The 26,359-nt window shown below is 49.4% G+C and overlaps 2 protein-coding genes across 2 annotated transcripts; one reads left to right on the top strand and one right to left on the bottom strand.

The window, feature by feature from the left end:
- Positions 1-227: 227 nt before the first annotated feature.
- LOC123459348 (beclin-1-like) lies at positions 228-2,251 on the bottom strand. The gene is given in 2 exon segments (XM_045145473.1): positions 228-1,881; positions 1,884-2,251. Coding segments are annotated over 2 exon segments (1,299 nt in total). The 5' UTR covers positions 2,137-2,251; the 3' UTR covers positions 228-835.
- A 9,338-nt stretch (positions 2,252-11,589) lies between these two features.
- On the top strand, positions 11,590-26,010 carry Il10ra (interleukin 10 receptor subunit alpha). The gene is made up of 7 exons (XM_004667330.2): positions 11,590-11,668; positions 13,770-13,890; positions 14,389-14,573; positions 15,269-15,435; positions 16,264-16,414; positions 19,097-19,215; positions 23,435-26,010. Exons 1-7 carry the CDS (start codon positions 11,602-11,604, stop codon positions 24,353-24,355), a joined length of 1,731 nt encoding a protein of 576 aa, XP_004667387.2. The 5' UTR covers positions 11,590-11,601; the 3' UTR covers positions 24,356-26,010.
- Positions 26,011-26,359: the final 349 nt, after the last annotated feature.

Below are 26,359 nucleotides of genomic sequence, written 5' to 3'. Positions count from 1 at the left end.
CAGACACAGAGAGAAAGACAGATAGAGGGAGAGAGAGAGAATGGGCGCGCCAGGGCTTCCAGCCTCTGCAAACGAACTCCAGACGCGTGCGCCCCCTTGTGCATCTGGCTAACGTGGAACCTGGGGAACCGAGCCTCGAACCGGGGTCCTTAGGCTTCACAGGCAAGCGCTTAACCGCTAAGCCATCTCTCCAGCCCAAATATTTTTTTTTTTTTTTTTAGTTAACAGACTGTAGCAAATCTTTTATTACAAATAATTAAATCTCTCCATAATGTCTCAAACAGTATTAAACACCATTTCATAACTCTACTACATAGCAGAGTCGGCATTCAGTACTAGAACCTTGTGAAGGGTTAAATCGAGTTTGTGATCACATCACATGGTGACCAGGCAAAGCTTCAATGTTTTTGTCCTATTTTGTCCAACTGTGCGTCTCAAACATACCATCTCAGAGGAGACAAAAGTTTCTATTCATATTTTAAGTGCAGGAAGTTGAAAGACAAAATTCAGTGAAAACATATCAATCTCAACTCAGTTTACAAAAAACAAACAAACAAATCCTTAAATTAGTTATTTTCAGGGAAGAGAGGGAAAGAAAGGCATGGGGTTCAGAGTCAAAACTATGACAAGGGCTGTTAGCTATACATGGCATGTTATAGCTCTGGAAACTGTCATATGATATTTTAAAATAAAGTGACTTTTGTGGATTTTGTGTCTTTTGGTACTGTAAACATATGGTTTAATATTACTCAAATTTAACTTAAAGCATTTTTTCCCCAGACAAAACAAAATTTAAAGCCTTTAAGGTAAACATCCCTCTAAGGAATAAAGTAAGTCATTTGTTATAAAATTGTGAAGATACCCAAGCAAGACCCCACTTAAGATTCGTCAGCATGAATTTGAGAGCTTTTGTCCACTGTTCCTCAGAGTTAAACTGGGTTTTGATGGAATAGGAGCCGCCGCTGCCTCCTGTGTCTTCAATCTTGCCTTTCTCCACATCCATCCTGTAAGGAAGACAAAATCGTGTCTCGCCTTTCTCTACCTCTTCTTTGAACTGTTGCACACAGTCGAGGAAAGCTACCATTGCATGGTCAAATTTGTTGCCCCAGAAAAACCGCAACCCTCCAGAACAGTATAGCGGCAGCTCCTTAGATCTGTCTGTCAGAGACTCCAGATAGGAATGATTTCCATAGGGAACAAGTCGATACCTCTGAAATTTCAGACCCATCTTATTGGCCAGAGCATGGAGCAGCAATACTGTCTGACCCCAAGCAGCATTGATCTCATTCCATTCCACAGGAACACTGGGCAATCGACCCAGTCTGAAGTTATTGATTGTGCCAAACTGTCCACTGTGCCAGATGTGGAAGGTCGCATTGAAGACGTTGGTTTTCTTCAGCTTGTCCAGCTGTATCTGGGCATACCGCATCTGGTTTTCTACACTCTTCAGCTCATCATCCAGCTCCAGCTGTTGTCTCTTAAATTCACTGTACTCCTTCTGATACTGAGCTTCCTCCTGGTCCAGTCTCTCGGCCTCAGCCTGGACCTTCTCCAGGTTCTCTGCCACTACCTTGCGGTTCTTTTCCACATCTTCTAGCTCCTGGATCAGCCTCTCCTCTTCTAATGCCAACTCCTTGAGCTCTCTCTGTAGCTGTTCACTGTCATCTTCACTCATCTGCTCCAGGATCTCTAAGCAGCGCTTGTAGTTCTGACACTCATTTTCAGTAACATTGAGCTGAGTGTCCAGCTGGTCTAAAAGAGTATCAGTGCATTCCTCACACAGTGGGTGATCCACATCTGTCTGGCCTGACATGATGTCAAAAAGGTCGCCAGTAACCTTGAGCCTTCTGCTGAGGTTTTCCATGGTGCCACCATCCGATGCCTGGCTGGGGGAATGAATCTGCGAGAGACACCATCCTGGCGAGTTTCAATAAACGGTTCCTCTCCTGGGTTCGCTTCTTCCTCTTGGGTCTCTCCTGGCTTCGCCTGGGCTGTGGCAAGCAATGGTGCTGTGAGCTCCTGGATGGTGACCCGGTCCAGGATCTTGAAGCTCGTGTCCAGTTTCAGAGGCTGGCTACAGCGCTGGCACACGAAGCTCACCTGCATGGTGCTGCTGGACGTCTTAGACCCCTCCATGCCTCAGGGCCCCGGAGCCCGCCACGCAGGCGCGCTCTACCGCGGGGGCGCCGTGGCCTCGGGTCCGCCCGGGACCGAGACCTCCAGAACTGCCATCGCCCAGTCCTCAGCTACTTCCCGGTCGGCCAGCGGAAGACTTCCCCCAAATATTTTTATTGATGTATTTATTTGCAAGCATAGAGAGAGAGAGAGAGACAAAGAGACAGAGAGATTGGGCATGACAGGGTTTCCAGCTGTTGCAAACGAACTCTAGATGCATGCTCCACTTTGCGCATCAGTGAGAGACCCTGTGTCAAGGAAGTAAAGCAGAGAGTATGGAGAACATGTGGTGTTCTCTTCTGGCTCCGCCCATGTGTGCACAGGGCACATGCATCTGCACACACAGGCATACACCAAGTGTGCCCACACTACACATAAAAATAAATCTCCATAATTTAGAACCTTAGGCAACAGTCATCTACTTAAGAAACCTCATACCATATGTCAAAGTGGTAATAAAAATTTTTACATTATTTCTGAACCCTTGATCCTGTGTGTATGTGTATTTCTGACTTAACTCAAAGAATTTTTATAAGTTTTAAACACTAAAGTTTTTTAAAAAAATATTTATTTATTTATTTATTTGCAAGCAGAGAAAGACAGAAACACACACACACACTGGGTGCCCCAGGCCATAATGTCATTGCAAACAACTCCAGATGCATGTGCTACTTTGTGGACCTGGCCTTACGTGGGTATGGAGAATTGAACTCAGGTCCTCAGGCTTTGCAGGCAACGCCTTAACTGCTAAGCCATCTCTTCAGCTCCAACTTACCAAAGTTGTAAGACATGTAAGGTTGGCCTCACCACACACACAAGCTCCTAAGATCTGCAGAAGAAATACCAGTCTTGCTTTCATAGGTCCTGGTAATTTTCCACGTAGGTCCCTTTGATGTCCTAAGAAGAGGGTCTTGGGGTGGGACTGAAATCAAACAAGTACAGACAGAAAGGGCATTGACTATTGGTTACCAAGACACTAGTGGGACACCAACCTCCCCCCTAGTCACACAAATGTCACCTTGCTGAAAAGAGTTGGGGAAAGAAGGTGAGAAGAGCACCACCTGTCTTGCTCTGTCTGAAAAGGTCAGATTGCCACAGAGCGAAGCTGAGGGTGAGGTGTGAACCGGCATCGTCTTGAGACAGCTCTTCCTCTCTGACTTTCGTTTTCTTATAAATGATAAGTAAGAGCTTGAAGTCCCCTCTGGAGGTGTAGCTTCCCTCTTTCCTGTTCCTCTCCCACTCTCCCAACTGCTGGGCGCGTCTATCCATTCCTTGTCTACCACCATCCCTGGCTGACCCTTTCTTGTTATTAACTCCGTGAAAGGGAAGAATAGTATGTTCAAAATGTCATAAGGAAGAGTGCTGGGTGGGTGTAAATGAACTGACCTCGCAGCGAGGATGCTGGGATTGTCAGGACGAGGCCTCTTGGAGCCTGGGGATAGAGAGAAGAGGTAGCTAACTGTGAGATGTTCAAGAGTGAAAGTGATCACAGTAATGTGAATGCCTTAGATAAAACATAACACTTCCTATCTAAGCTGGGGCTCCTTACACTGTATTAGCGTTACTTCGGACAAGCCTAAATCCCTGAATCTGATAGGCCAGTGTTGACTCAGTTCTGCACCCCACTGTGCCTAGGCCAGGGTACCGGACAAACATTTGCTCACCTGAATCCTTACAATAACCTGATAGGTTAGAAAAAGTCGTATCATGCTCATTTTACACCTGTTTTAAGACCTGAGAAATTTGTGACTTGACCAAAGTGACAGATGAGTCAGACCTGGTCTTGAACCACAGCCTTGCAGCTTTTCAACAACCACACTCACTACCACTGTGATATGCACTTTCTGCAATTTCAGAGTTGCGTTTTTAGGTGGGAGACTCCTTCTGTCCTGAGAGAATCTTCTAGGTCTGTCCAGAGAAAGTATGTGCATGCTTGGACATCCACAGTGGGACCAAACTGAGGTGCTGCTGGTATGGTTCAGCACTAACAACTGTGGCTCGTGATTGGTGTAAATACAGCCCTTCATTTGCATGAATGGCTGGCTGTGCTGTGATGACAGAGAAACACCTTTTTGTCCAGAGAAGATGGAGAAATGGCTTCCTAAGGCATGCTTTGGGCTATCCCATATCTGAGAATCAGGTGCACAGGTCAGAGGGACACACCTCTCCCTGGGACACTGAGGCACACGTTAAACACTGTCAAACATGGTTAAATACTATTCAGTACTATTCAATGCTATTAGTACTATTCAATGTATATTACAAGCATCCTTTGTAATGCCTTCTGACAACTATTAAAACTAGCAAAAGTCAGACTTTCTGACAGGTCTTTCCCCTATATATGACTTCCTTGAGCATAGGACTACCAGCCATGCAGCCCTCTCTGGAAGCGGGCTGGCTGGCCCTGTGGCAGCCTGGATGCTTCAAGCACTCTGTAGATGCCTCAAGGAAGAAAGCTATACTGCCACTGCCAAAGCTCTCTGCTCCAGAAAGCATCACTCCAGCCAGGACTGTTTCAAATAATGTGGGTTGCAGTGGAGACCCAGTGGAGAGGCCGGGACCACAAGATGGCTGCTAAGGAAAGCTACTGGCCCCGATGAAGTTTTCCAGGACTGTGAGTAGCCTAGCTGGGAACTCCAGAGACTTGTTGCTGGTTAGAAACATGGGACTTGGAGACTTGTCACTGGCTAGAGTTGTTGGGCTTGGATTTGATGTTTGCCTGTTTAAATCTTGTATTGGTGGAATATTTCTTTGCTATACCCAATGCCATCTTCTGCAGTGTGGGTATTTATTCTGTGCCATTATGGTGTTTTTTTAAATTATGGCTCAGTTAAAAGATCTTGGACTATGGGGTTGTTTGAACATCATTGGGATTTATAAAAACTATGGGGACTTTTAAAGTTGGGCATGTACGGATATCAGTTTATGGGGACCAGGGGTGAAATGCCGTGGTTTGATTCAGGTGTCCCTATAAACTTAGGTGTTCTGAATGCTAGGCTCCCAGCTGGTGGAGATTTGGGAATTAACACCTCCTGGAGGCAGTGTATTGTTGGGGGCAGGCTTACGGATGTTATAGCCAGTTTCCTCTTGCCAGTGTTTGGCACACTCTCCTGTTGCTGTTATCCACCTGATGTTGACCAGGAGGGAATGTCCACCCTCTGCTCATGACATCATTTTCCCCTGCCATCATGGAGCTTCCCCTCAAGTCTATAAACCAAAACAAAACTTTTCCCCCCACAAGCCACTCTTGGTCAGGTGTTTTCTGCCAGCAATGCCAACCTGACTGCAACAGAGACCGTAGGCTTTAGTCACTGGAAGAGTGAATACCAGGGAGCTGTCAAGTCCTATGGGCCAAGGGTCCTAACACCCGAGGCCCAAGACTTGTAACCCTAGTCACTTTATAGACTGGGGGAGGGTGTCTCGATAACCAAAGCTCCTGTTAGGAACCAGGAGATCCCAACATCCGAGGCTTGGGAACTCTACCACTAGCTGGTGCTCACTGCTGCTACAGCGAGCTGCTGCCAAGAGCTAAGAAATGCACTAACAGCCAAGTGCCGGGCCATTGGCAATCCAAGTCCACAGCAGTGAGCTTCCCATCTGACCCTTCTGCATAACCTTGAGTCATAGCCCTCTAGTTCTGAGGGCTTGGAGCGACAAGCCTCTGAGTCTGTCAGCCCATCTCCTAAGCCATAAGTTTTTGGCACTCAGGAACTCAGGTCTGCTAACACCAAAAAATCGACTTCTTGCCTGTTATGATCTTTGCTCAGTAGAACAACAGAACCCCAGCCAGGTGACTGCTAACTTGGGTAGTGTTCACAGAAGACCAGAAAGCCCACACACAGGCAGGAGGTGCAGGCAGACCAGCTCACTTCCCCTCCATGGAGGAGCAGCTGTGGAAACACCTTGGAATTGGCACTACATGCCCCCATCTTACTCCTGGCTCAACTACACTATTTAGAGCAAAGGGAGCCCCCCTGCCACCCTTGTGGACCACAAGAGCCAGACTACACCTTTGTACGACCGCTGGCAATGGTGATATTCCTGTTAGGAACTATCTTGAGATTAAAAAATAATTTTTAATAGGTAGGTTTGGGGCACAATGAAAGGATTCCTCCCTCTCTCTCTCTCTCTCTCTCTGTGTGTGTGTGTGTGTGTGTGTGTGTGTGTGTGCATGTGTGTGTGTCCAGAGAGGCCAGAAGTCCACAGCAGGCAGTCCACTGCCTTCTTGCATGCTCAAGAGGGTTTGCAGAATGGGGCTGACTCAGTGGCCCTCCCAGATGTTCTGTCTTGAAGCAGTTGTAAATTATTGAGTACTTTGGTTATATTAAAAAATATCCAAACCTGGCTTGAGGCTCAATTTCCCAGTACTCACATAAGCCAGATGCACAAGTTGGTGCATGCATCTGGAGTTTGTTTGCAGTGGCTGGAGGCCCTGATATGCTCATTCTCATTCTCTCTCTCTCTCCCTCCCTCCCTCTCTCCCTCCCTCTCTCTCTCTCTCTCTCTTTCCCTATCTCTCTCTCTCAAATAAATAAATAAATAAAATATCTTTTTTAAAAGTCCAACATAATATGCCAGGTGTGATGGTACATGCCTTTAATCCCAGCACTTAGGAGGCAGAGGTAGGAGGATTGCATGAGTCCGTGGCCACCCTGAGACTACACAGTGAATTCCAGGTTAGCCTAGGCTAGAGTGAGACCCTACCTCAAAAATACCAAAAAAAAAAAAAAAAAGGTCCAAGATCATTTTAAAATCTGGTGGGCCTATCCATGCTTGAAGTAATCCACCACAGCCCAAAGGCCACTATCACAGGACATTAAGAGATGAGCTATAAGCCCATTTGGGTGGCTCTGGAAATGTAGACCCAGCAACAGGTGAACTTCCTGCATTTTGAGGATAAGGGTTCAGGATGCTGCTATTTTAAAAGTAAGAGGAAATAACACCCTAAAAACAGCAGAAGTCAAGGCCATCTGGACTAGAGAAGGAAGACACAGTCTTCGTTGAAATAACCCAGTATATTTCTGTGTCTGTTCCATCCTTAACTTCTTGCATTCCAATTTTATGAAGCAATGGTAGTGAATAGGCTCTCACCCTTCCTGCTAAGATAATTTTTCTTTAAAAAAAAAAAAGAAACCCACAGCCGGGCATGATGGCGCACACCTTTAATCCCAGCATTCGGGAGGCAGAGGTAGCAGGATCTTCATGAGTTCGAGGCCACCCTGAGACTACATAGTGAATTCCAGGTCAGCCTGGGCTAGAGCGAGACCCTACCTTGAAAAACAAGCAAACAAAAGAAATTCCACAAGAATATGTTGTCATGTTGGGTGATCTAGTGGGATGGAGTTCAGAGGCCAAATTCAGGCATGAGGACAAGGAACTTGCTCCTTCTGGCCAGCAGGAGGCGCTTTCTGCTTGATAGTTCTACTGACCACGCCACCTCTGATGGAGGACGCCTTCATCGCTATTTGGACACTTCTGTGTCCAGCCTTCTAACAGCCCAACAAGGTTACTCAATCACAAGATAGCTAGAAGTCAAGGACCTGGGCTAAGGGCACACAATTGGTAGTGGGATAAGCTGAGGCTAAAATGAGGCTTCCTGTTTCCAAGGCCGATGGACTCCGCCTTGGCTATACCAACCAAGAGCAGTACCCGGTGCAAACAGTAGGCACAAGGAGGCTGTTAGCCCGAGTTCTGCTGCTTCGAGGGAATCAGTAGGGGCAGTCCCTCACCTGGCTGTTCAGTGGTCCTTCCCCTTTCCTCCAAGTGACAACATGACAACCTCACACAGCCTTCATTGTTTTACACACGGAGCTGCTACAGTGTGAAGACAGACTGGAATCTGGAGAGTGTGGTTTTAATTCTACCACTGAGTGAATGAGTTACCCTGACTACCCCTCCACACTCTGGCTTTCTTCTTAATTTAAAATCAAATCTGTCCCTGTCCTGCCCAGCCCGTCACGGATGCCTATCACTCTTCAGGCTGAAATGCAATCTGCTCTTCATCCAAGGCTGAGCCACTGTTTGGAAAAGGGGGTCACTTCTCAGCAATTTTAGACTCAGCCAGGAGGGCGTTGGGCAGACATTAAAGGAGGTAAGTACGAATTAGGTTCTACAGACAACAACCAGAAGGCTTCTCCAGGGACTAGAGCTGGGCTAAGCATGCCTTCCCGAGCCTTGGTGGGCACTGCACTTGAAACCCTGCTCTGCCCAAGGACTGCCAAGTTTCCCCAGGCAACTTCCTCCTTTCTGTCTCCTTCTCAGGGTCAGTTCCTCCCAATTTCTCTCTGTTATGTAGAGCTCTGACACATTTATCACAAGACCTGGAAGATCCCCAAACACTAGTCCAGGCACCAAAAACTTAGGGCTGTATGAGCCTGTGACCACACTGAAGCACAATTTCCCATTCTCTCAGATGCCCACCCTACCCCCCAGTGATGCCCATTTAGAAGACTCATTGTAAAGACTCAGAAGAAGTGGGGTGAAAATGAGACAATGGAGCTCCAAATCTGCCCTAAGAATTCCCTAGAAGGCCATGGGAGATGTCCACTGGCTTCCAGGGCTCACAACACCACTCTTGTTGCCCTGAGCTGCCTTCCTTTCCCCATCCCCACTCTCACCTTCTCTCCCAATTCACTTGACATTATCTCTGGCAAGGACTCTTCCAAGGTTGGGAAAGGAACCGTTACCAAGATTTCCAGAAGAAGCAAAAATTCTGGAGTCAAATAGCCCCAGCTGCTTCCTGGCTAAATGTCAAGGACAAACTACTCAGTCTTTGCCAGAATGTCTCCATTTACCAAACAGTGACAATCACATCCACCCCGCTGGGTGGCTGAGAGATGGAAATATAAATGAATCAGGGTAGGTAACAGCAGCTATTATAAGAAAAATCCCCATATCTCTATGGCTTGATATAAGAGTGCAATTCCTACCTGTTTAGTAGATTGGGATCTTTCCATGAAAAGGACTCAAGTCTTTCCGTTCCCTGGAAGTCCTCCACTGGGGCTTTCTAAGTGGCTGACAGAATCACACAGTCAAGCACAGATGTGACACCCATAAATTCAACTTTATATTTTTTAAAACCCAGTCATGTTTTCTAGCTATGCAAGGGAGAGTAGGAAACAGCTGCCCACATGCCGAGGAAGAGGAAAGGCAATTGATCAGCATCTGGTTGGCCTCTGCTGTCATGTAAAGTCGTTTACAGTGAGCTTGATGTACCATAGGAACTCAGTTACTCTAAGGCACGGTTATTACTTTCTCATACGTCCCAATACAGGTGTAAAAACCAGAAATCACAGAACCTCAGGGTGGATTTGTCAGACTGGAAGAATAAACAACTGAACACAAAATAAGACACATGTAGGTTTGTCTTCTTTTTCTAAATATTTTTCTTTATTTTTTAAGATATGGTAATCTTATGTTTGATATCACTTCTCCTCTGGGTATTCTCTATGGGGCTTTGTACGCTAGCATAGCCTGCCCTCAAGGTTGGTTCTGCCCTGAGCAAGGCATGAGACTATGCCAGCCAGAGCGGTTTTCTCATCTTACAGCAGCAGTGCCTGCATATTTGACAGGGTTCTCAAGATGTGCTGAGGTCCCTCATCACCAAGTATACAGGTCCCTTCCTACCCTCTCCTGACTCAGCCACCTCCTGCTTTCCCCTTGAGTCTCATCTTACTTGCCATCTCCTCTAGTAAACCTTGTTTATCCTCTACCCAGTGTCCCTGCATTAGCCTATATTTCCCTTACCAGAGACTACGAAAATCTTTGCTCTCTTTCTGACTAACTAGATGGTTTCTTGAGGAAGGGACCTGGTTTACCATCCCCACTTTATTACCAGCATCAGCACAATGGCTGGCTCATCCAAAATCCAAAATGCATAAATATTGGTGCACAAATGAACAATCCTGATCTTCCTTCAGAAAAGTTATGGAGGCGGGCATGGTGGCACACATCTTTAATCCCAGCACTCGGGAGGCTGAGGTAGGAGGATTGCTCTGAGTTCGAGGTTAGCCTGAGACTAATTTCAGGTAAGCCTGGATGAGACCCTATCTAGAACCGCCCACCCCCCAAAAAGTAATGGAGCAAGACTTTAAAATTCTTGGAGCTTAACCAAAAACTAAAAGTAAAGGCAGATGAGGAAGGAGCATCGTAGGGGCTCCGTCAAAAAGGCAAGCAGGAACTGAGAAGTCGTTTCAGAAGCAGCCACACCCCGTGCACGTCATGGCTGGGTACTCCTAAGCAACTCTCTTCTTGATGGCCCAGTTGAGCAACAGAGAGTGAAGAAAAACATCTACACACATTTAAAAAACCCGGATCTCCCCAACACAACCCACGATCTCTGAAGGCATGGTAACAAACTGTCCTCCGAAGGTAACCAATCATGTGCTCTCATGGGGTCATAGGTGTCACTCTCCACTATCCATGTGCCTGCAGCTCCCTGACCTTCACTGGCCATCACTGAGGGAGGTATTTCTAGCCTGAACCCCAACCTCACCCCCACCCCAGCCTACTTGGCACACACTGTTGAGGCCAGCGGACAGGGAGATTCTCACGGTGTTTAAACAGGGTGCAACTCCCCACAAGCAGTGAGGACACTTTTTCAGCTCTTATACCACACACACACACACACACACACACACAGTACTCGGTCCCATATCTTCAAGTTGGAACTCCTTTTGCCAAAGCTCTAGAGGGCAGTGTCTCCAGTATGGGGCACCAGGCCTTGCCCCGGAAACTTCACAGGAGCAAGAAGGGCCAGGTAGTCCCTGTGCTCTCAGAGAGCAAGAGCACAGGCATGCACCTGACAGATGTGCACACACGTGCTCACATGTTGGCCACTGAAGATACACTTTACTGCTGCCAGGTCACCCAGCAGTCACCAGCTCTCACTGGAAGGTTTCTGGCCAATGAAAGAAACCCCAAAAGCCTAGGAGATCCCAAAGTATGAAGTCACCTAAGGGGCCACCCTCCTGCATTGGTCTAGCGGAGAGCCCTGCAGTGTGTCCTGGGGCAGCACCAGGATGGGCACACGTGTCCTGGCACACCTATGCTCTGAGCCTGGCACAACTCTTGAGAGGTTGCCTCAGCTCCCAGCCTGCTCAACACATAAAATCTGCTCACCCTCAGCCAGCTTCCAGCGGGGTGAAATTGACCCTCGCCACCTGTGCCCTAACACACACACACACGCACGCACGCACGCACGCACTCACTCACCAGTGGAAGCCCAGAGGGCAAAAGGGCAGAGTTGGCCCCGGCTGCACTTCCGCCTGGGGACATCTGTGCACGCACCGCAGTCCGGGCTGCGTCGTTCACGTGGCCTTGGCCCGCCTGGAGCTCGGGGCGTGTCGGGTCCCGCCTCCCCGACGTCCGTCCCGCCCCAGGGCTCAGCCGGCAGCTTCAGAGCCGCGGCGATGCGGGGCGCGCAGGATGCTTGCCCGCCTGCTCCTGTCTCTGGCGGCGCTCGGCGGCCCGCGCTGGAGCTCCGGCGCCCACGGTAAGGCTCCCCGGGACCCGGCCCCCATGATCTCAGGACTTTCCTCGTCCCCAGCCCGGTCTCCTTCACGCGGGCAAGACTGTCAGAGTCACCTGTCGCGGAAGAGGCTGAGATTGACCGCGTTGGGGGTGCGGTGGCTAGAGACCGGTATGCACCGCCAGTACTTGCTGCGCCCCCCCATTCCCACCCCCACCCCATCTCACACTCCCACCTCTCAACAGACCCTATCGGTAGCCCCAGGGTTTATGCTGTTCTGGAGGATGGGACTGCTTGCGCCCCATCTTATTCCCATCTCATCTTCATCCTTGCCCCTTCCTCACCCCCTCTCCCATCGCCCCTTTGGCCATCCCTGCTGGCCTTTAGCCCCCAGCAGCCCCTTACCCATGCTGAGTTCCTGCAACAGAAAAAAAGTCCAAGGTGTGTGTTGGGGCGGGGAAGTGATGGAGGAACCAAGGACACAGAGGTAGGGAGAGCAGGGTCCCCCAACATTTCTACCAAACTCCAAGTACAAAGTAAAGACGCACGGTCACCCAGTCATGTGATCTGGAGCAGCGATGGGGATGTTCAGCCCAAACACCACAAAGACCAGCTGAGTTTTTCACTTTCCAACTAGAGTTTTGCAATCGAAACACTGACTTCAGGGTCAAAGACTGTCTATGAGAAAAAGCTAGGGGGCAGGGACTAGAGTTTTCTGAGAAGGACGGTCACTGAGAAAGAACTGGAGAGATGATGAGAAGTTGGAAAACACGGGAGACGGTAACAGACTGTCAAGGGGAGGCATGTTAAGGGGCCTGGAAGGCAGGAGGGGAACTCACTGCCACTGACCTTCAGCCCTCGGGAGTGGCATTCTTACAGCGAAGAGAACGGGTTCCAAGAGAGTAAACACCGGCAGCTGCAGTTCGAGCTTCCTGGAGTCTGGGTTGCCCTATGTGAATAGTGGGTCTGGGCTGAGGGCACAGGAGGGTAGAGATGGTTTTCCATTAAGTTTCTTGTCTTTTCTGGTGTGTGCGCGCGTTGGGCATGCATATGTGTATATGTGTTCAACTGTGTGTGGATGCATATCCATGTGTGCGGAGGCCACAGGTTGACTTTAGGCATCTTTTTTGATTGCTTTCCACTTTATTTAATGAGGCAGTGAACGCAGAGCTCGCTGACTCAGCTAGCCTAGCTAGCTATCAGCTTGCCCCAGGGTCCCTTCTCTGCCTCCTAAGTGCTGGGATTACGGGCAGGTTGACACTACCCGGCATTTACATGGGTGCCCTGAGTCTAAACTCGGTTCTTCGGGCTTGAGAGGAAAGTGTTTATCCACTGAGCCATCTCCTCAGTCCCTATCTTAGACTTCTGTGAGGAGGTCCTCAGGCAATCTAGAAGCAGGGCTGGCTGTCCTTCCCTGGCCTTAGATGGGCATCTTGCTGTAGATAAAGCCCTTTTGAGCAAGTGCCTTAAACTGCTGAGCCCTCTCCTCCAGCAGATAAGACCCTTTTAGAAGCTAGGGAATGGGGCAGGCTCTCAGCCTGTGGATCCCTTGAGGTCTGTGAAGAAGAGCGAGATGTCAACAAGCAGGGTGTCTGTGTACCCTGAGAAATCCAGGTGATGGCCTTGGGTAGGGGCTGGAAAGAGAACCAGGCCTAGGGATGGCCCTAGAGCAGGGACAGGGTTTGGGCAGAGCCGGGGCCTGGCTAGTCTCGGAGCTCACTGTTGCGTGCCTCGCCCTCACCCTGACCTTCTCCCTGGGATGCATCAGGTCCAGCTTGCCCCACTGTGGCTTCTGATTCCAGGCGGGACAGACGGTGACATGACACAGGACTGGCTCTGGAATCAGACACATCTGGATGCAAGTCCCCATTCTGCCCCTTAACAGCTCCATGGGCTTTGGGCAAGCCACTGGACTGTTCTAGCTTCCATTTCTTCCTTGGTAAATTTGGGATAATCAGTGCCTAGTACCCAGGGCTGCCTTGATCATTAAATGGAAAATATGTAAAGCGCTTAGCTCGTCATCAAGTCCCCTAATACGTGACTTATAACCCTTGCCACCATCACCATCCTCCTCCTTGTCCCCAGAGGTGACTTCTAGTTCTGATGTTGACACTGTTTCCCCCAGGGACTGAACTGCCTAGCCCTCCTTCCGTGTGGTTTGAAGCTAAATTTTTCCAGCACATCCTCCACTGGTCACCCATCCCAAATCAGTCCAACAGCACCTACTATGAAGTTGCCATCCTTAAGTAAGAAAATGGGAAGACAGACGGGGGGGGGGGTGGCTGGGTAGCTGCCTTAGGGTTAAAATGAAACCAGGAAGGAGCCAACACATGTACTGCTTGAGTCTCTTATGAGCTGAGCAGTGTACTGGGGAGCCTGGGGAAGGGGTGGTGAGCAAACCTTTACTCTTAGGCCTAGCCTTTCCAGTCTTCTGGACAAACATTCGTAAAGGGTAACTTGGAAAAGGGAAGCATGCTGGCCAGCATGTCTTTCTAGGGGAATGGGACTCAAACTTCCATCCAGGAGCCTCCAGGACTACTAGTGTGAAAAGAGACCTAGATCAAGGAAGAAGAAAAAGACCTCCCTTCCCCTGTCCCCCATGCACAGTTAGGTGCCTGGACTAGAGGAGACCCCTGAGGGCTAGTCCAATCTCTCCACTATACCCTGGCCTCCCATATCCCTCTAAAAGAAGGGAGGTTTGGGTACAGGCTGATCCCAGAGTGCACACCCTGGTATCTCCGCAGGTATGGAAAAGAAGACTGGCAACTTCTTCCCAACTGTAGCCAGCGCCTGGTGCTCTCCTGTGACCTCACCTTGTTCACTCTGGACCTGTACCGCAGCTTTGGTTACTGGGCCCGGGTCCGGGCCATGGAGGGCAGCCAGCACTCCAACTGGACCATCACTAAAACCCGTTTCACCATGGACGAAGGTAATTTGCCTCCCCTGAACCCCAAGCAAAGCCTTCTGGGTTCCTTCCTGTCAGGAACCCCAGTTTTTCTTTCTGTTCCCATGGCTCCTCGCGTCAACCACGCTTCCCTACCTCAGAACTGGCTGTCTCCACAGGTCTGAGTCAGGACTTTGGAGAAGGTGACATAAAAGGAATGGAAACCATCTGAGATTTTTTTTTTTTTTAAAGGGAACCAGAGTTGTTTATCCTGCAGAAGAGAGTTCTTGGGGTGGGTGGAGGTAGATTCTTGGTAAAGGCCTGATCCCCTGTACGGGTGAATCCCTCTGCTCCTGAAGAAAAGATGGTGCTCCTCTTGGAGGGCTCACAATGGTCACTAGAATCCCTCCATTGCACACACTGGTCCTGAATAGGGTCTGGGTGCACGTCAGAATGTTCTGTAGGAGTCTGAATTAGAGCTGAGGTCCAGAAGATCATTGGCTCCCAAGGACTGGCTCCCATGCCAGGGCTCAGCTGGTTACAAAAGCATTTCCTAGGGAGTATTTTGAAGTTTGCATTTCCAGAACCCAGACAGAAATCCAGCTTCCCTGGGTGCTGAGTGGGTCTAAGACACCTGCCTTTGTAACAGGTTGGACCCCCTGACTTAGATGTTAGAGTGGGTAGGCTGTAGATGCCATCCACAGCCTTCAATCTCATGTCTTTACTCCTCTCTCATGCAGTGACCCTGACGGTTGGTAGCGTGAAGCTGGAGGTGCACAAGGACTTCATCCTTGGGACCATTCAGCCCCCCAGGCCCCAGATAACCCCTGAAGGTGACGCCTATGAAAACATCTTTGAATTTTTCCGTCAGTATAAGATTGCCATCCGCAAGGTGCCAGAAAACATGGTATGGAATTCCCGAAGCCCACCAGGCCAGGCCAGGGGTCCCTGGACTGGAGTCACCTTTGTGTCCCACTGGGGAGCCTTGCACGCACAAGAATAAAGGGTTCTGGGGAGCAAAAAAGAGGCTGGCATGCTTGCAGCCCTCAGACTTATGTTCCTAGGAGATAGTGAGGAGAGCATGCCCCCCAAGTGCAAGTGCCAGCAGTACACAGGCATGTGCCAGCTAGGCTTTGGGTATCTTCTTCCTGTTTATGGATAGGGACATAAGGCTATAAATGCTCCAGTGACTTGGGGAATCCACAACATGCATCCACTTTTGCCTCCACCTCAGTTGGTTCCAGCCCCTTGTGTGAAAAGCCCCAACTCTATAAAAGACTCTCTTTGCTCTATTAAAATGAAATCAGTCTGTGTGGTTACAGAGATGTTGGAGTGCCTTGACCATCACAGGGTTTGTTACCTTAGAAAAGAGAAACCAGCCAGGCGTGGTGGCACATGCCTTTAATCCCAGCACTCAGGAGGAAGAGGTAGGATGATCGCTGTGAGTTCGAGGCCACCCTGAGACTACATAGTTAATTCAAGGTCAGCCTGGACCAGAATGAGACCCTACCTTGAAAACCCTCCCCAAAAAAAAAGCAAAAGAGAGACTGAAGGAGGCTTGGCTAAGGTCATCTTTAAAGCCCCCCCAGAGCTGGCTCACCTAGCAGAAGCCCTTGCCTAGTGTTGTGAGGTCCTGGGTTCATCCCTATCCCTGCAGAAAACCACGCAGGCCCCTCCAGCTCCTAATTTCTGCATGCCGTGGGAGATCTCATTGCTGTTCTTGTTTCTATTCCAGTTCACAGTCTATACGGTGCCCCATGAGAACTTCAACCTGTCAGTGCCTGGAAAGTGGGGAGAGTTCTGTGTGAAGGTGAAACCATCAGTGGCATCCCGAACAAACAAGGCAGAATGGTCGGAGGAGCAGTGTTTACGTCTCAGCCAGCAGTGTGAGTGGCCGGGGCATCCATCCAGATGCAGGGGGCCAAGAAGGACCCGAACAATCCAGCAAGCGATGCTCAGGGCTACTGGTGTGCCAGCATTGGACCAGGCACTTCTCCACAGAGCTGTCCATCCTCACCCAACCTAAGGGACAGCTTCTTCCAGCTGTTTAGAAACCATCCTAAGTTACAAAAACAAAAACAAAAACTAGTCATCTAGAATTTTTCCTAGGGAGAACCAAGATAGTAAAAACTTAATAATTTCCAGACGTGGTGGTGCACACCTTTAATCCCAGCACTTGAAGGATCACCATGAGTTTGAGGCCATCCTGAGACTATATAGTGAATTTCGGGTCAGTCTGAGCTAGAATGAGACCCTACCTTAACCCCCCCCCCAAAATTAATAATGTTATGGTGACACAAATCCTAATAGAAATCTCCTCGACATGCTTCCTCTCTGGGTGGTACAGTTTAAGAACCCTAATGACTCAACAGGTCGCTTCCTGTCACACTGCAGATGCCCAAATAATATTAAGTCCTGCCACACAAGTGACATGACCCCAGAATACTTCAGTAGAACTGAAAGAGCTCAGAAGAACTCTGCAAGGCCAAAGCCAGTCACCAAATGGAAGTTATTCACAGTGGCTCCCAAAGAACCCAAACAGCTCAGAGAGGCCCCAAACTAGCAGGAAGGCAAAACCTAATACGCACCAATGGGGAGAAACTTACCAAAGGTCAGACTTTCCAGAGTCCAAAATACAGTACAAATAATCAGTTTTCTGCTTCACCAGATCGAGGTAAGAACACAGCCGACGCTGGCTGAAGTAGGAAGATAAAAGTCCCTAAAATAAAGTGATTCTAGAATCTGCATGGGACACTTCAGTCTTTCCACCTAGAGTTAAAATACTGCAGGTGGCTAACATACAAATGTGCCTTTTCTCCTGGTTGTGGCTCACCACAATTATTACTCAGGCTGTTAGGGTCAGAATCTGGGCCCTGACAGCCTGTTAGCCCTCTGGGTTTCACCGCCCACCCTTAGTAGTCCAATTAAATATTCACAATTAATAGTGAAAAGCAGAATACGAGATTTATTTAATATGACCACACTGGGAAGAGGAACAAAAGAGTTTAATAACTGCCCTTCCCCGACTCCCCCAGCCTGTCTTGTGGCATCTTACCATGAGGTTTAGGGTTAAGTAGATGGCCAGTTAGATATAACTAAGCAATCACACTTAGGCTGTGCCCCCACCCATATCAATGTCTCAATGTTAGTCTCCTATGATGAGGTCTAACAAGTTGTTAGCACTATGTGAAATCTCTTTCTGGGAGACAAGTTCCTTCACTGGAGAAAATCTAATACCATGGAGTTCACTATTTCAATAGTCTGATGGCCAAAGGGATGGGCGCAAATACTTCTTTAAGGTGTCTTCATTTCAGCCAGAATAGTTACACTGGGAACTTTCGCTTGAGCAGAGATGGGATTCTCAAGGACTTCCCCGTTACCCCTCGAACAACTGTGCTGGTTCCTGCTGGGTATGGGCCTTGCTAGTCTCTCAGGGTGCCACAGCCTCCCTGGCCTGCTTGTCCCTAAGGAACTGAAGTGGCTCCTTGAAAAAGCTGTTGGGGTCAACAAAGCCTACTCCAGGCTCTCAGCCAGGCCCCAAGGCCCTGTCCCAGGACAGGAAATCAGGTGTGGAGGCCATGCCTTGCCCTCAATGCCTTTCAATCTGATAACTTCCTAGAGGAAGCCATAACTAGTACCTAAGGCAGCTTAAGTGCTCCTATGGTGCTTCCGATATACAGCCTGGAAGCACCTCCTCCAGGGCAGGAGTCCCCAGCATATGTGAAAGAGTCCCTCACATTTATATTTGAAGGACACTCAGCAGTTTATTGTCATGGAAGTCATTAGTGTGCCAGACAATTGTAAGAGCTTCTGTGTCTTCATTCACCCAGAAAGGAATGTTTGGTTTTTTTTTAAAGAGAGAGAGAATTGTTGCATGAACTCCAGACAGGTGCACTACCTTGTGCGCATGTGCAACCTTGCACACTTGCATCACCTTGTGCATCTGGCTTATGTGGGATCTGGAGAGTTAAACATGGGTCCTTAGGCTTCACAGGCAAGTGCCTTAACTGCCAAGCCATCTCTCCAGCCCAAGAAATGGCTTTGTTTGAATCTCAGCTTTACGGCTTACAAGGCATATGACTTTGGACAAGTGACTTAACTTATCTGAGCCTCCAGATCTGAATCTATAAAATGGGTGACCGACCTCTTCAAGTTGTTGCGAGGAACAGATGAGGTAAACGGAGGCTTGGTGTGCCAAAGCACCGTGGTCTTCACAGCCATCAGACGAGGCAGCAACTGTCATTTTCCCCTTTGTGTAGATGGACAGAGTGGGGCTCAGAGAGACTCGGCATTTCATCCACAGTCTCACAGTTAGTAAGGGCTGAAGTTAGGATTTGAACCCAGCCCTGGCTGCCCTGAATCTCTGCTGTTCCCCTTCCTCCCTTGTTGGAGGCAGAGTTGGTGTGTCATCCAGAACTTCAGGAACCTAGACATCTATAGAGCTATAGCCTGCAAGTTGCCCCTGGGGATGTCCTGAGGCCACGTGTCTCATTGAGTAGGTGCTGAGCCAAGGGAATCTCTGGGGACCGTCGCTGTATACGCCTAACTGCTTCTCTGTGGGTCTGCAGATTTGACGGTGACGAACCTCAGCATTTTCTTCACCCTCTTCCTGCTGCTCTGCGGAGGCCTGGTCTTCTTGGCCCTCCAGAATTACGTGCGGAGCAAGGGGAAGCTCCCTGCAGTTCTGGTGAGTGCCCCCAAGAGCTCCTTCCCTGCATGGCAGCCCTCCTGTCAGCTCCCCTGTGCTCTTGAGTACGGCACGAACAGGCGGCACCCTCATCCAACATCATGGGGACCAGGTATCAAGCAAACATGAAGCCCAGTCTTGACAGCAGCGGTGCCTCCAAGTGTCCCGGTGACGGCCAGCTCTTGCGGAGTCATCACAAACCCATTCTGTTATCTGCTGACCGTGGCCTGTGGACAAGCCCCTGTGCATCTTTCATCTGCCCCTAACATCATCATTATCATCTTACCAGTGAGACGGGGAGGCACAGAGAGGTTGCTCCACACACAGCCAGGAGTCAGGATGGGATGCATCATCCACCCTAGTGAGACGAGTCTGTAGAAAAAGAAAGAAGGGCTGGCATTTCCAGAGGGGAAGGAGGGCGCAGGGTGGAGAGATGGCATGAAGTGGGCTCTCTTCTGACCAGGGAGCTCACAGCCTCCTGCCCCTCTCAAGTGGAAGGCACATGGGCAAGCCAGCTTCCAGAACCCAACTAGTAAGAACTTTGTGACATTTCCCAAACCTCTGCCCATCCATGGCCTCCATTTAGGCTGAGTCAGAGGGGGCCAGCCACGGCTCCTAGAGCTGGACCAGCATTGCTGTGTAGATGGCTGTGGAGTCACCTATACGAATGCACCCTAGTGGGAAAGAAAGATGGGGTGGCCTGACCCATCCGATGCGTTAAGAGACAGGACAGTTAGTCTTTATAGCCTTCGGGAGGTTTAATGTTCTTTCTTGTATCTGGCAGAAAGTTGTCCTCACTGTCTTTCTGTGTTTCTGGAAGATTCTATTCTGCAGGCACATATCACTGTCCTGTTTCACAGTACCTTGAGTCAGTACTCTTCACAGGGCTTGGAGTCCAGGTGGTGGTGGCTCAGAGATGAGTGAACTCCACCATGGAGCCTGACCCTGGAGATTGGGGACTTGGACTAGATAACTCAAAGGCATGGGGTAGGGGAGGGTGGCCCTGGTGCTCTGGCCAGGAAACAGCTGGGGCTCAGAAGGGATGTCAGGAATGAATGAAGTGGCCTTTGATCTGGTTAGAGTGCTTGCAAATGTTGTCAGGGCAAAAGCTGACTAAGGTGGTACTGAGGATGCCCGGGGCTTGATTCCAGCCCACGGGCAAACAGGGCACTTGTATGTAAAGCTATGACATAGAGACACCAAATACCCAGAGGTGACAAGCAACCACTGGGGGTTGTTCCTTCTGAACCTGTGGGTCACAGCATCCACTTGCCCTGGAGGAGTTTCCTCCCCAGAATACAAACAGCCCAAGTCTCCTCCCTCATGGAGCTGTCAGTCACCACTGACTTCAGGGGGAGCACAGCGCACAGAGCCTTGCACTGCATTCCTAGTTTGTTCTCAGCTGTTAGCGGTTTGAACTGATGTTCCAGCAGTCAGCCCGTCAAGGTACCTCTGGCCAAGCAGTGACTCTCTAATCAGAATAGCTGTGCACAGACTCCAGGGTTGCTGCTGTGAGACCTTGGGCATGTCATTTTACTTCTCTGAGCTGGAGGTTTCATCTCTAGGAAATACAGAATTACCAGAGGGTACAGTTCAACTCAGCATGAGTTTATTGATTGTGTTTGCTTCTAAGCCCTTCACATGCTTAGCCTTGAGAAGGCAAGTGCTCTCATTAATTCCACCTGTGAATGGAGAACTAAAGCACAGAGGAGATAAGGAATTTGGCCCCAGGACAGAGCTGATAGGAGACAGAGCTGCAGTTTGAACCATGAAGTCTGGCTCCAGAGTACACCTCCTTAATCACCAGTTGCTGTGCTAGTAACCTAGACTCAAGCAACGAGTGTTACATTTGAGCCACTAAGTACCAAGGAAGTGAGGGCGGGTGTGCAGCCCTGAGTCACGGGATCAACACTCCTGTGAGTCGCTGCTAGTTCTAACTCAGCTTAGGCTCTGGGGACAGAGTGATGAACAGGGCAGGCAAGTCACTACCTCAAGAGTTCATGTTCTTTGTGGGTGTAGTGGCACACGCCTTTACTCCCAGCACTTGGGAGGCAGAGGTAGGAGGATCGCCGTGAGTTTGAGGCCACCCTGAGAATACAGAGTGAATTCCAGGTCAGCCTGGGCTACAGTGAGACCCTACTTTAAAAAAATTTTTAAAAAAGAGTTCATGTTCTTTTGGGAGTGGGGAGTGGATAAGTATACATAGGGACAATAAACAATTTCAGCTAAGTGGTAGGGAGTATAAACACGATTAACATGGAGAGAGTGAATAGAGCACCGGTTTGGCAAGGATGTGTGAGTAAACCTCTGAAGAAGTGACATTTGAGAGGAGCACAAGACGGACAGAGCCGTACAAAGTGTGGAAAAGGGGAGCTTAACAAGCAGGGTTAGCACGCGCAAGGGTCCTGAGACAGACCCGTCCTTGTGTTCTGGACAGAAAGAATCCCATTATGGGCAGAGGAACAAACAGAGGAGGGTTGAGGGACTTCCCCGGGACCCCAGGCAGTTAAAGAGGAGTAGGTCCTTGGCTACTGGTTAGAAAATGGGTATGGGGTCTGGAGAGATGGCTTAGCGGTTAAGCGCTTGCCTGTGAAGCCTAAGGACCCCTGTTCGAGGCTCGGTTCCCCAGGTCCCACGTTAGCCAGATGCACAAGGGGGCGCACGCGTCTGGAGTTCGTTTGCAGAGGCTGGAAGCCCTGGCGCGCCCATTCTCTCTCTCTCCCTCCATCTGTCTTTCTCTCTGTGTCTGTCACTCTCAAATAAATAAATAAATAAATAAAAATTAAAAAAAAAAAAAAGAAAATGGGTATGGCAGTGGAATAGAGCAGAACAGAATAGAATAGACCAGACTGGACAAAATACCCCATGGCACATAGATAAACTGAAACTAATTTCAGTTATTTATATGAGTTATATATGCAAGCTCTTAGTAACGTTTCTTTCTTTTTGCATATGTATATGTGGTGTGTGTGTATATACATGTTAATACATACATGTGTGTGCATATGTGTGAAGAGAGCAGAGGTTGACATAGACTTCCTCCCTCAGTCACTCTCCATCTGATTTATTGAGACCGGGTCTATTTCTCACTGAACCCAGAGCTCACTGATTTGGCCAGTCTAGCTAGCCAGCCAGTTCGGAGGAATCCTCCTGTCTCTGCCTCGCCCGGAGTGTTGGGCCTGCAGGCATGTACTGCCATGCTGGGCATCGACCTGGGTCTGGGGATGTAAACTTAGGTCCTCATGTTGGCATAGTAAGTGCCTTTGCAGACAGAGTTATCTCCCCAGCCAACAGTTATTTCTTATTTGGCATCTTTGTCAAAACAGTTTGAAATGCTTCTGGATGTGTCCAGTTCTCAGCCCTCCCCCAGGTTTTCAGAGAACTTCCATCTCCAGCGAGTCTCGTAAAGTCTGCCTTTGGGGATGCTGGCTTCTTATGTACCTGCCTGTGCCAAACTGCGCGGCTCACCAGGAGAAAAGTCTGATGCCAATACAAATCCAGGAAGCACAATGCATGCCACCCAGGCTGTGCAGCGCCCTCTGCGGCTCCCCGTGGCTCTCAGCCTCACTTGGCACCTGGGGAAGGTCCCTGTAGATGGCCCCACCTCTCTTACAATATGACTTACTTTTCTTGTAGCTATGACAAAATATCTGACACAAGCAACTTAATGAGGAAAGGGTTTACTTTATTTTATTTATTTATTTTAAATATTTTCATTTATTTGCAAGCAGACAGACAGAGAGAATGGGTGCACCTCCAACCACTGTAAACGAACTCTAGACATGTGCCACTTTGTGTACCTGATTTTACATGGTTACTGGGGAATCGAACCTGGGTCGTTAGGCTTTGCAGGCAAGCCCCTTAACCAGTAAGCCATCTCTCCAGCCACAAAGGGTTTATTTTTACTCATAGCTTAAAGGTGCAGGCCATGATTGAGGTGAGACATGGCAGCAGGAGCGTGAGGTGACTGGTCACCTTGCATCTGCAGACAAGAAGCAGAGAGAGATGAATGCTGGTGTCCAGCTTACTCTGTCCTTCCTATTCAGTCCAGGACCCAGCTGATGGGATGGTGCCACCTGCATTCAAGATGGGTCTTCCTTCCTCAAACCTTTTTGGAAACATCCCTACAGACACACCCAGAAGTGTTTTATGTGCTTCTTAATCCAGTCACATTGACAATGGAGATTAACCCTCATTAACCCTATTCTCTTCACCCCAGGACTTTAAGAAGCCTGATCCCTTCATCCCAAACAACCTTCCCTGCCCAGAGATTTACAACACCATCCACATTTTGGGCCCTGAGGCCTTCCTGAAGGTGTCCCCGGAGCCGAGGGACTCGGACCTGCACGGCAGTACAGACAGTGGCTTTGGCAGCTGCAAGCCATCACTACAGACTGAGGAACCCCCGTTCCTCCTCCCTGGCCCTGAACCTCAGTCTCAGGGGACTCTGGGAAAGGGGGAGTCCCCAGAGCTACAGGACAGCCATAGCAATGGCAGCAGCAACAGCACGGACAGTGGAATCTGCCTACAAGAGCCCAGCCTGCACCGTGGCCCCGGGCTCAGCTGGGACCAGCAAGTCAGGAGTGCTAGCCACAGTCAGGATGACAGTGGCATTGGCTTAGTCCAGAACTCTGAGGGGAAACTTGAGCACACACAATGCCAGTCAGCCTTGGGACACATCAGCATACTGGAGCCCAAGGTCCCTGAGGCAGAAGATCCAGCTGTGATGACATTCCAGGGCTACCTAAAACAGACCAGGCCCACAGAAGAGACTGCAAGCTCCGGAGGCTCCCTAGATGAGAATCCTTTGACAAATGACCTTGGTCCCAAACCCTGGACGTGTCTGCAGGCTGAAACAGGCTGGCCTCTACCAGCTCTGGCAAAAGGCTATTTGAAACAGGATTCCCCGGGGCTGGGTGTGGCTCCTACAAGGGCTCCAGCTGGCCAGTGGAACCAGCTGACAGAGGAGTGGCCACTCCTGGCCTTAGCCAGCTGTGAAGACCTGAGCTTAACTAGCTGGAGGTTTACCCATGGTCTTGGTTCTCTGGATTGTGTGGTAGCTCCCATTGGACTTCTGGGCAGCTTTGACTCTGACCTGGTCAACCTGTCACACATCTCCAGCCTAAACTCAAAGGAGTGACGTGAGATAAGGTCTGTTTTGATGCTAGTCGTGCCTACTCCCTGGCCTAGACCGGATGGACAGTCCAAGGGTCAAAGGGGTACGTGAAGTCAAGTTGACCAGATGGATGGTCCAGGGGTCAAAGGGATATGTGAAGCCAGGCTGGGTACTTTTCTACAGGTCCCCAAGGGACTGGAAGAGGCCATCTTGCTGGATGAATGCTGGGTACATGGGTGGCAGTGGCCCATTCTGTTCATTGGGGCCCTGCAGGCTACCACGGTGCTGAAAGGGATGGGAAGAGGCCTTCTCCCTCCTTGAGATTTGTTTCTGTATCACAGGATCCTGTGCTGTGCTGTGCTGGGGAACTCTGGGACCTTAGGAACCATGCCAGGCTGAAATCAGCTTAGCCCATACCAGGAGGCACCAGGGTGTAGAGAGGGTAGAGGGTGCCGAGTGAGCTCCAGGGGGAGAGTAGGGGGCAGGGCAAGTTGGATCTCTGAGGTGATCACATGGGGATACTTCCCTACTGGGGCTGGCAGCCCACTTGGGCAAGGAGCTTGTCATGGGGAGATCTTCAGTATGTGGCTGCCCTAGATGTGGGGCAAAGGGTCTCAGACCCATGACACGGTTTCCAGTTTTATGGGGTGTCTCTGATATCCATCTGCAGACATCTCCCCTCTTTCTAGCAAACATTGCTTTGTCCCCTTGGGGATACCATCTTGCTGATACACCAAAGAAGCTATGGTTGTCTGCATTGGCCAGAGTTCTGCCCTTCAGACAGCCTTAGTTAGCCAGCCTTAGTCAGGTCCCAAAGAGTCAGGGGTGGAACCTACATCTATATTTGCTGCTAATGCCCGGCTGCAGACCTCCAGGGCAGCGTACTGGGCTAGTGTCCTTGCCCTCTGTGTTCAGTGTGACCATGGACCTGTCACTTCTCAGAAGACTTCAGTGCCCCCATCTGTGAAACAAGGACTGAATCTTTAGAGGGTCCTCCATGTGAAATGTTATCTAAACTGGCCCTGTCAGCCTCTGGGTGGGGAGGAAGTGGACTCCGGAACCCATCTGCCCACAGCCAGCTTCCTCCTCATGTGAAGGGCTGCAGATCTTACAGAAGTCCAGGACATTGTGCCAGAAGAGTTGTTGGTCACTGGGGCCCAGAGAGGGCTTTTGTGGGTCCTGTTTCCCACACTGCGCTTGGAACCTGTCTTTAAACAAAGGCAGTTTATGATCCCTAGGCAAGGATATTGGAAGGGATGACAGGCTTGCAGTTACCCACACCCCCGAGCATTCCTTGGCCTTACATGTCTCTGTAGCTTTTCAGAACTTGTAGCCCAAGGAAGCCATCTATGAACCTTGCCGCCCTGTCAAGATCAGTGCCAAACTAGTTACAGAGCTCCCTCTGAAATTGAGAGGGCTCCTTGCGGTTCCTGTGGAACATTTATTTATTTATTTTGTACACTTATTTATTGAAGAGGTGGCCCCAGGACTGACAAAGAGTTCTAGGTCTCTTGGGAGCTCTGAGGTTTAGTTTTGCCCACAGTGTTTCTAGCAGTGTGTCCTTGGACAAGTCACTTTTCCTCTGGGCCCCAGTTTCCTTGTCTAAAACTGGAAAAGTCCCTGACCTGCCTCATCCCTAGAAGCATGAGATTCCACTGAGAATGAATGGATGTATATGTCAAACGAGTTCTGTGAATGAGTGACAAGTTTTTTTTTTATTATTTCAATAAATTGTCAAGAATCTTGTGAAAGCAATCAGATTTCTCATGACACCATGCTACTTGTAACGGGTGATAATGAATAGGGTGTGTGATGTCGCTTTAAGAAAACGAGGCTGAGGACTCTGGCTCCAATCAGATAGACCCATCTTCAAAATCCCATGCTAACCTGAATTGCTCATAACCTTGGGAAAGATAGGCATTCTCTCACAGTTTTCCATTCCCCATGGATAACATGGAGGTGACACTCCTCAGGGTGATGTAGTGAGGTTGAAATGCTGATGAGAAGAGTTCAGACAATGCTGGGTAG

The sequence above is a fragment of the Jaculus jaculus genome, chromosome 3 (genome assembly GCF_020740685.1).
Source record: "Jaculus jaculus isolate mJacJac1 chromosome 3, mJacJac1.mat.Y.cur, whole genome shotgun sequence".
NCBI classification, from domain to species: Eukaryota; Metazoa; Chordata; class Mammalia; order Rodentia; family Dipodidae; genus Jaculus; species Jaculus jaculus.
The sequence above is the reverse complement of the archived record's forward strand: the minus strand, read 5'-3'. Positions and strand labels throughout refer to the sequence as shown.

Excerpts from the sequence above, each read along its gene's own strand:
- Il10ra (XM_004667330.2), top strand. The coding sequence starts at position 11,602 with ATGCTTGCCCGCCTGCTCCTGTCTCTGGCGGCGCTCGGCGGCCCGCGC. Across the intron at positions 11,669-13,769 it reads CTGGAGCTCCGGCGCCCACG|GGACTGAACTGCCTAGCCCT; the intron begins GTAAGGCTCCCC and ends TGTTTCCCCCAG. Across the intron at positions 14,574-15,268 it reads CCGTTTCACCATGGACGAAG|TGACCCTGACGGTTGGTAGC; the intron begins GTAATTTGCCTC and ends TCTCTCATGCAG.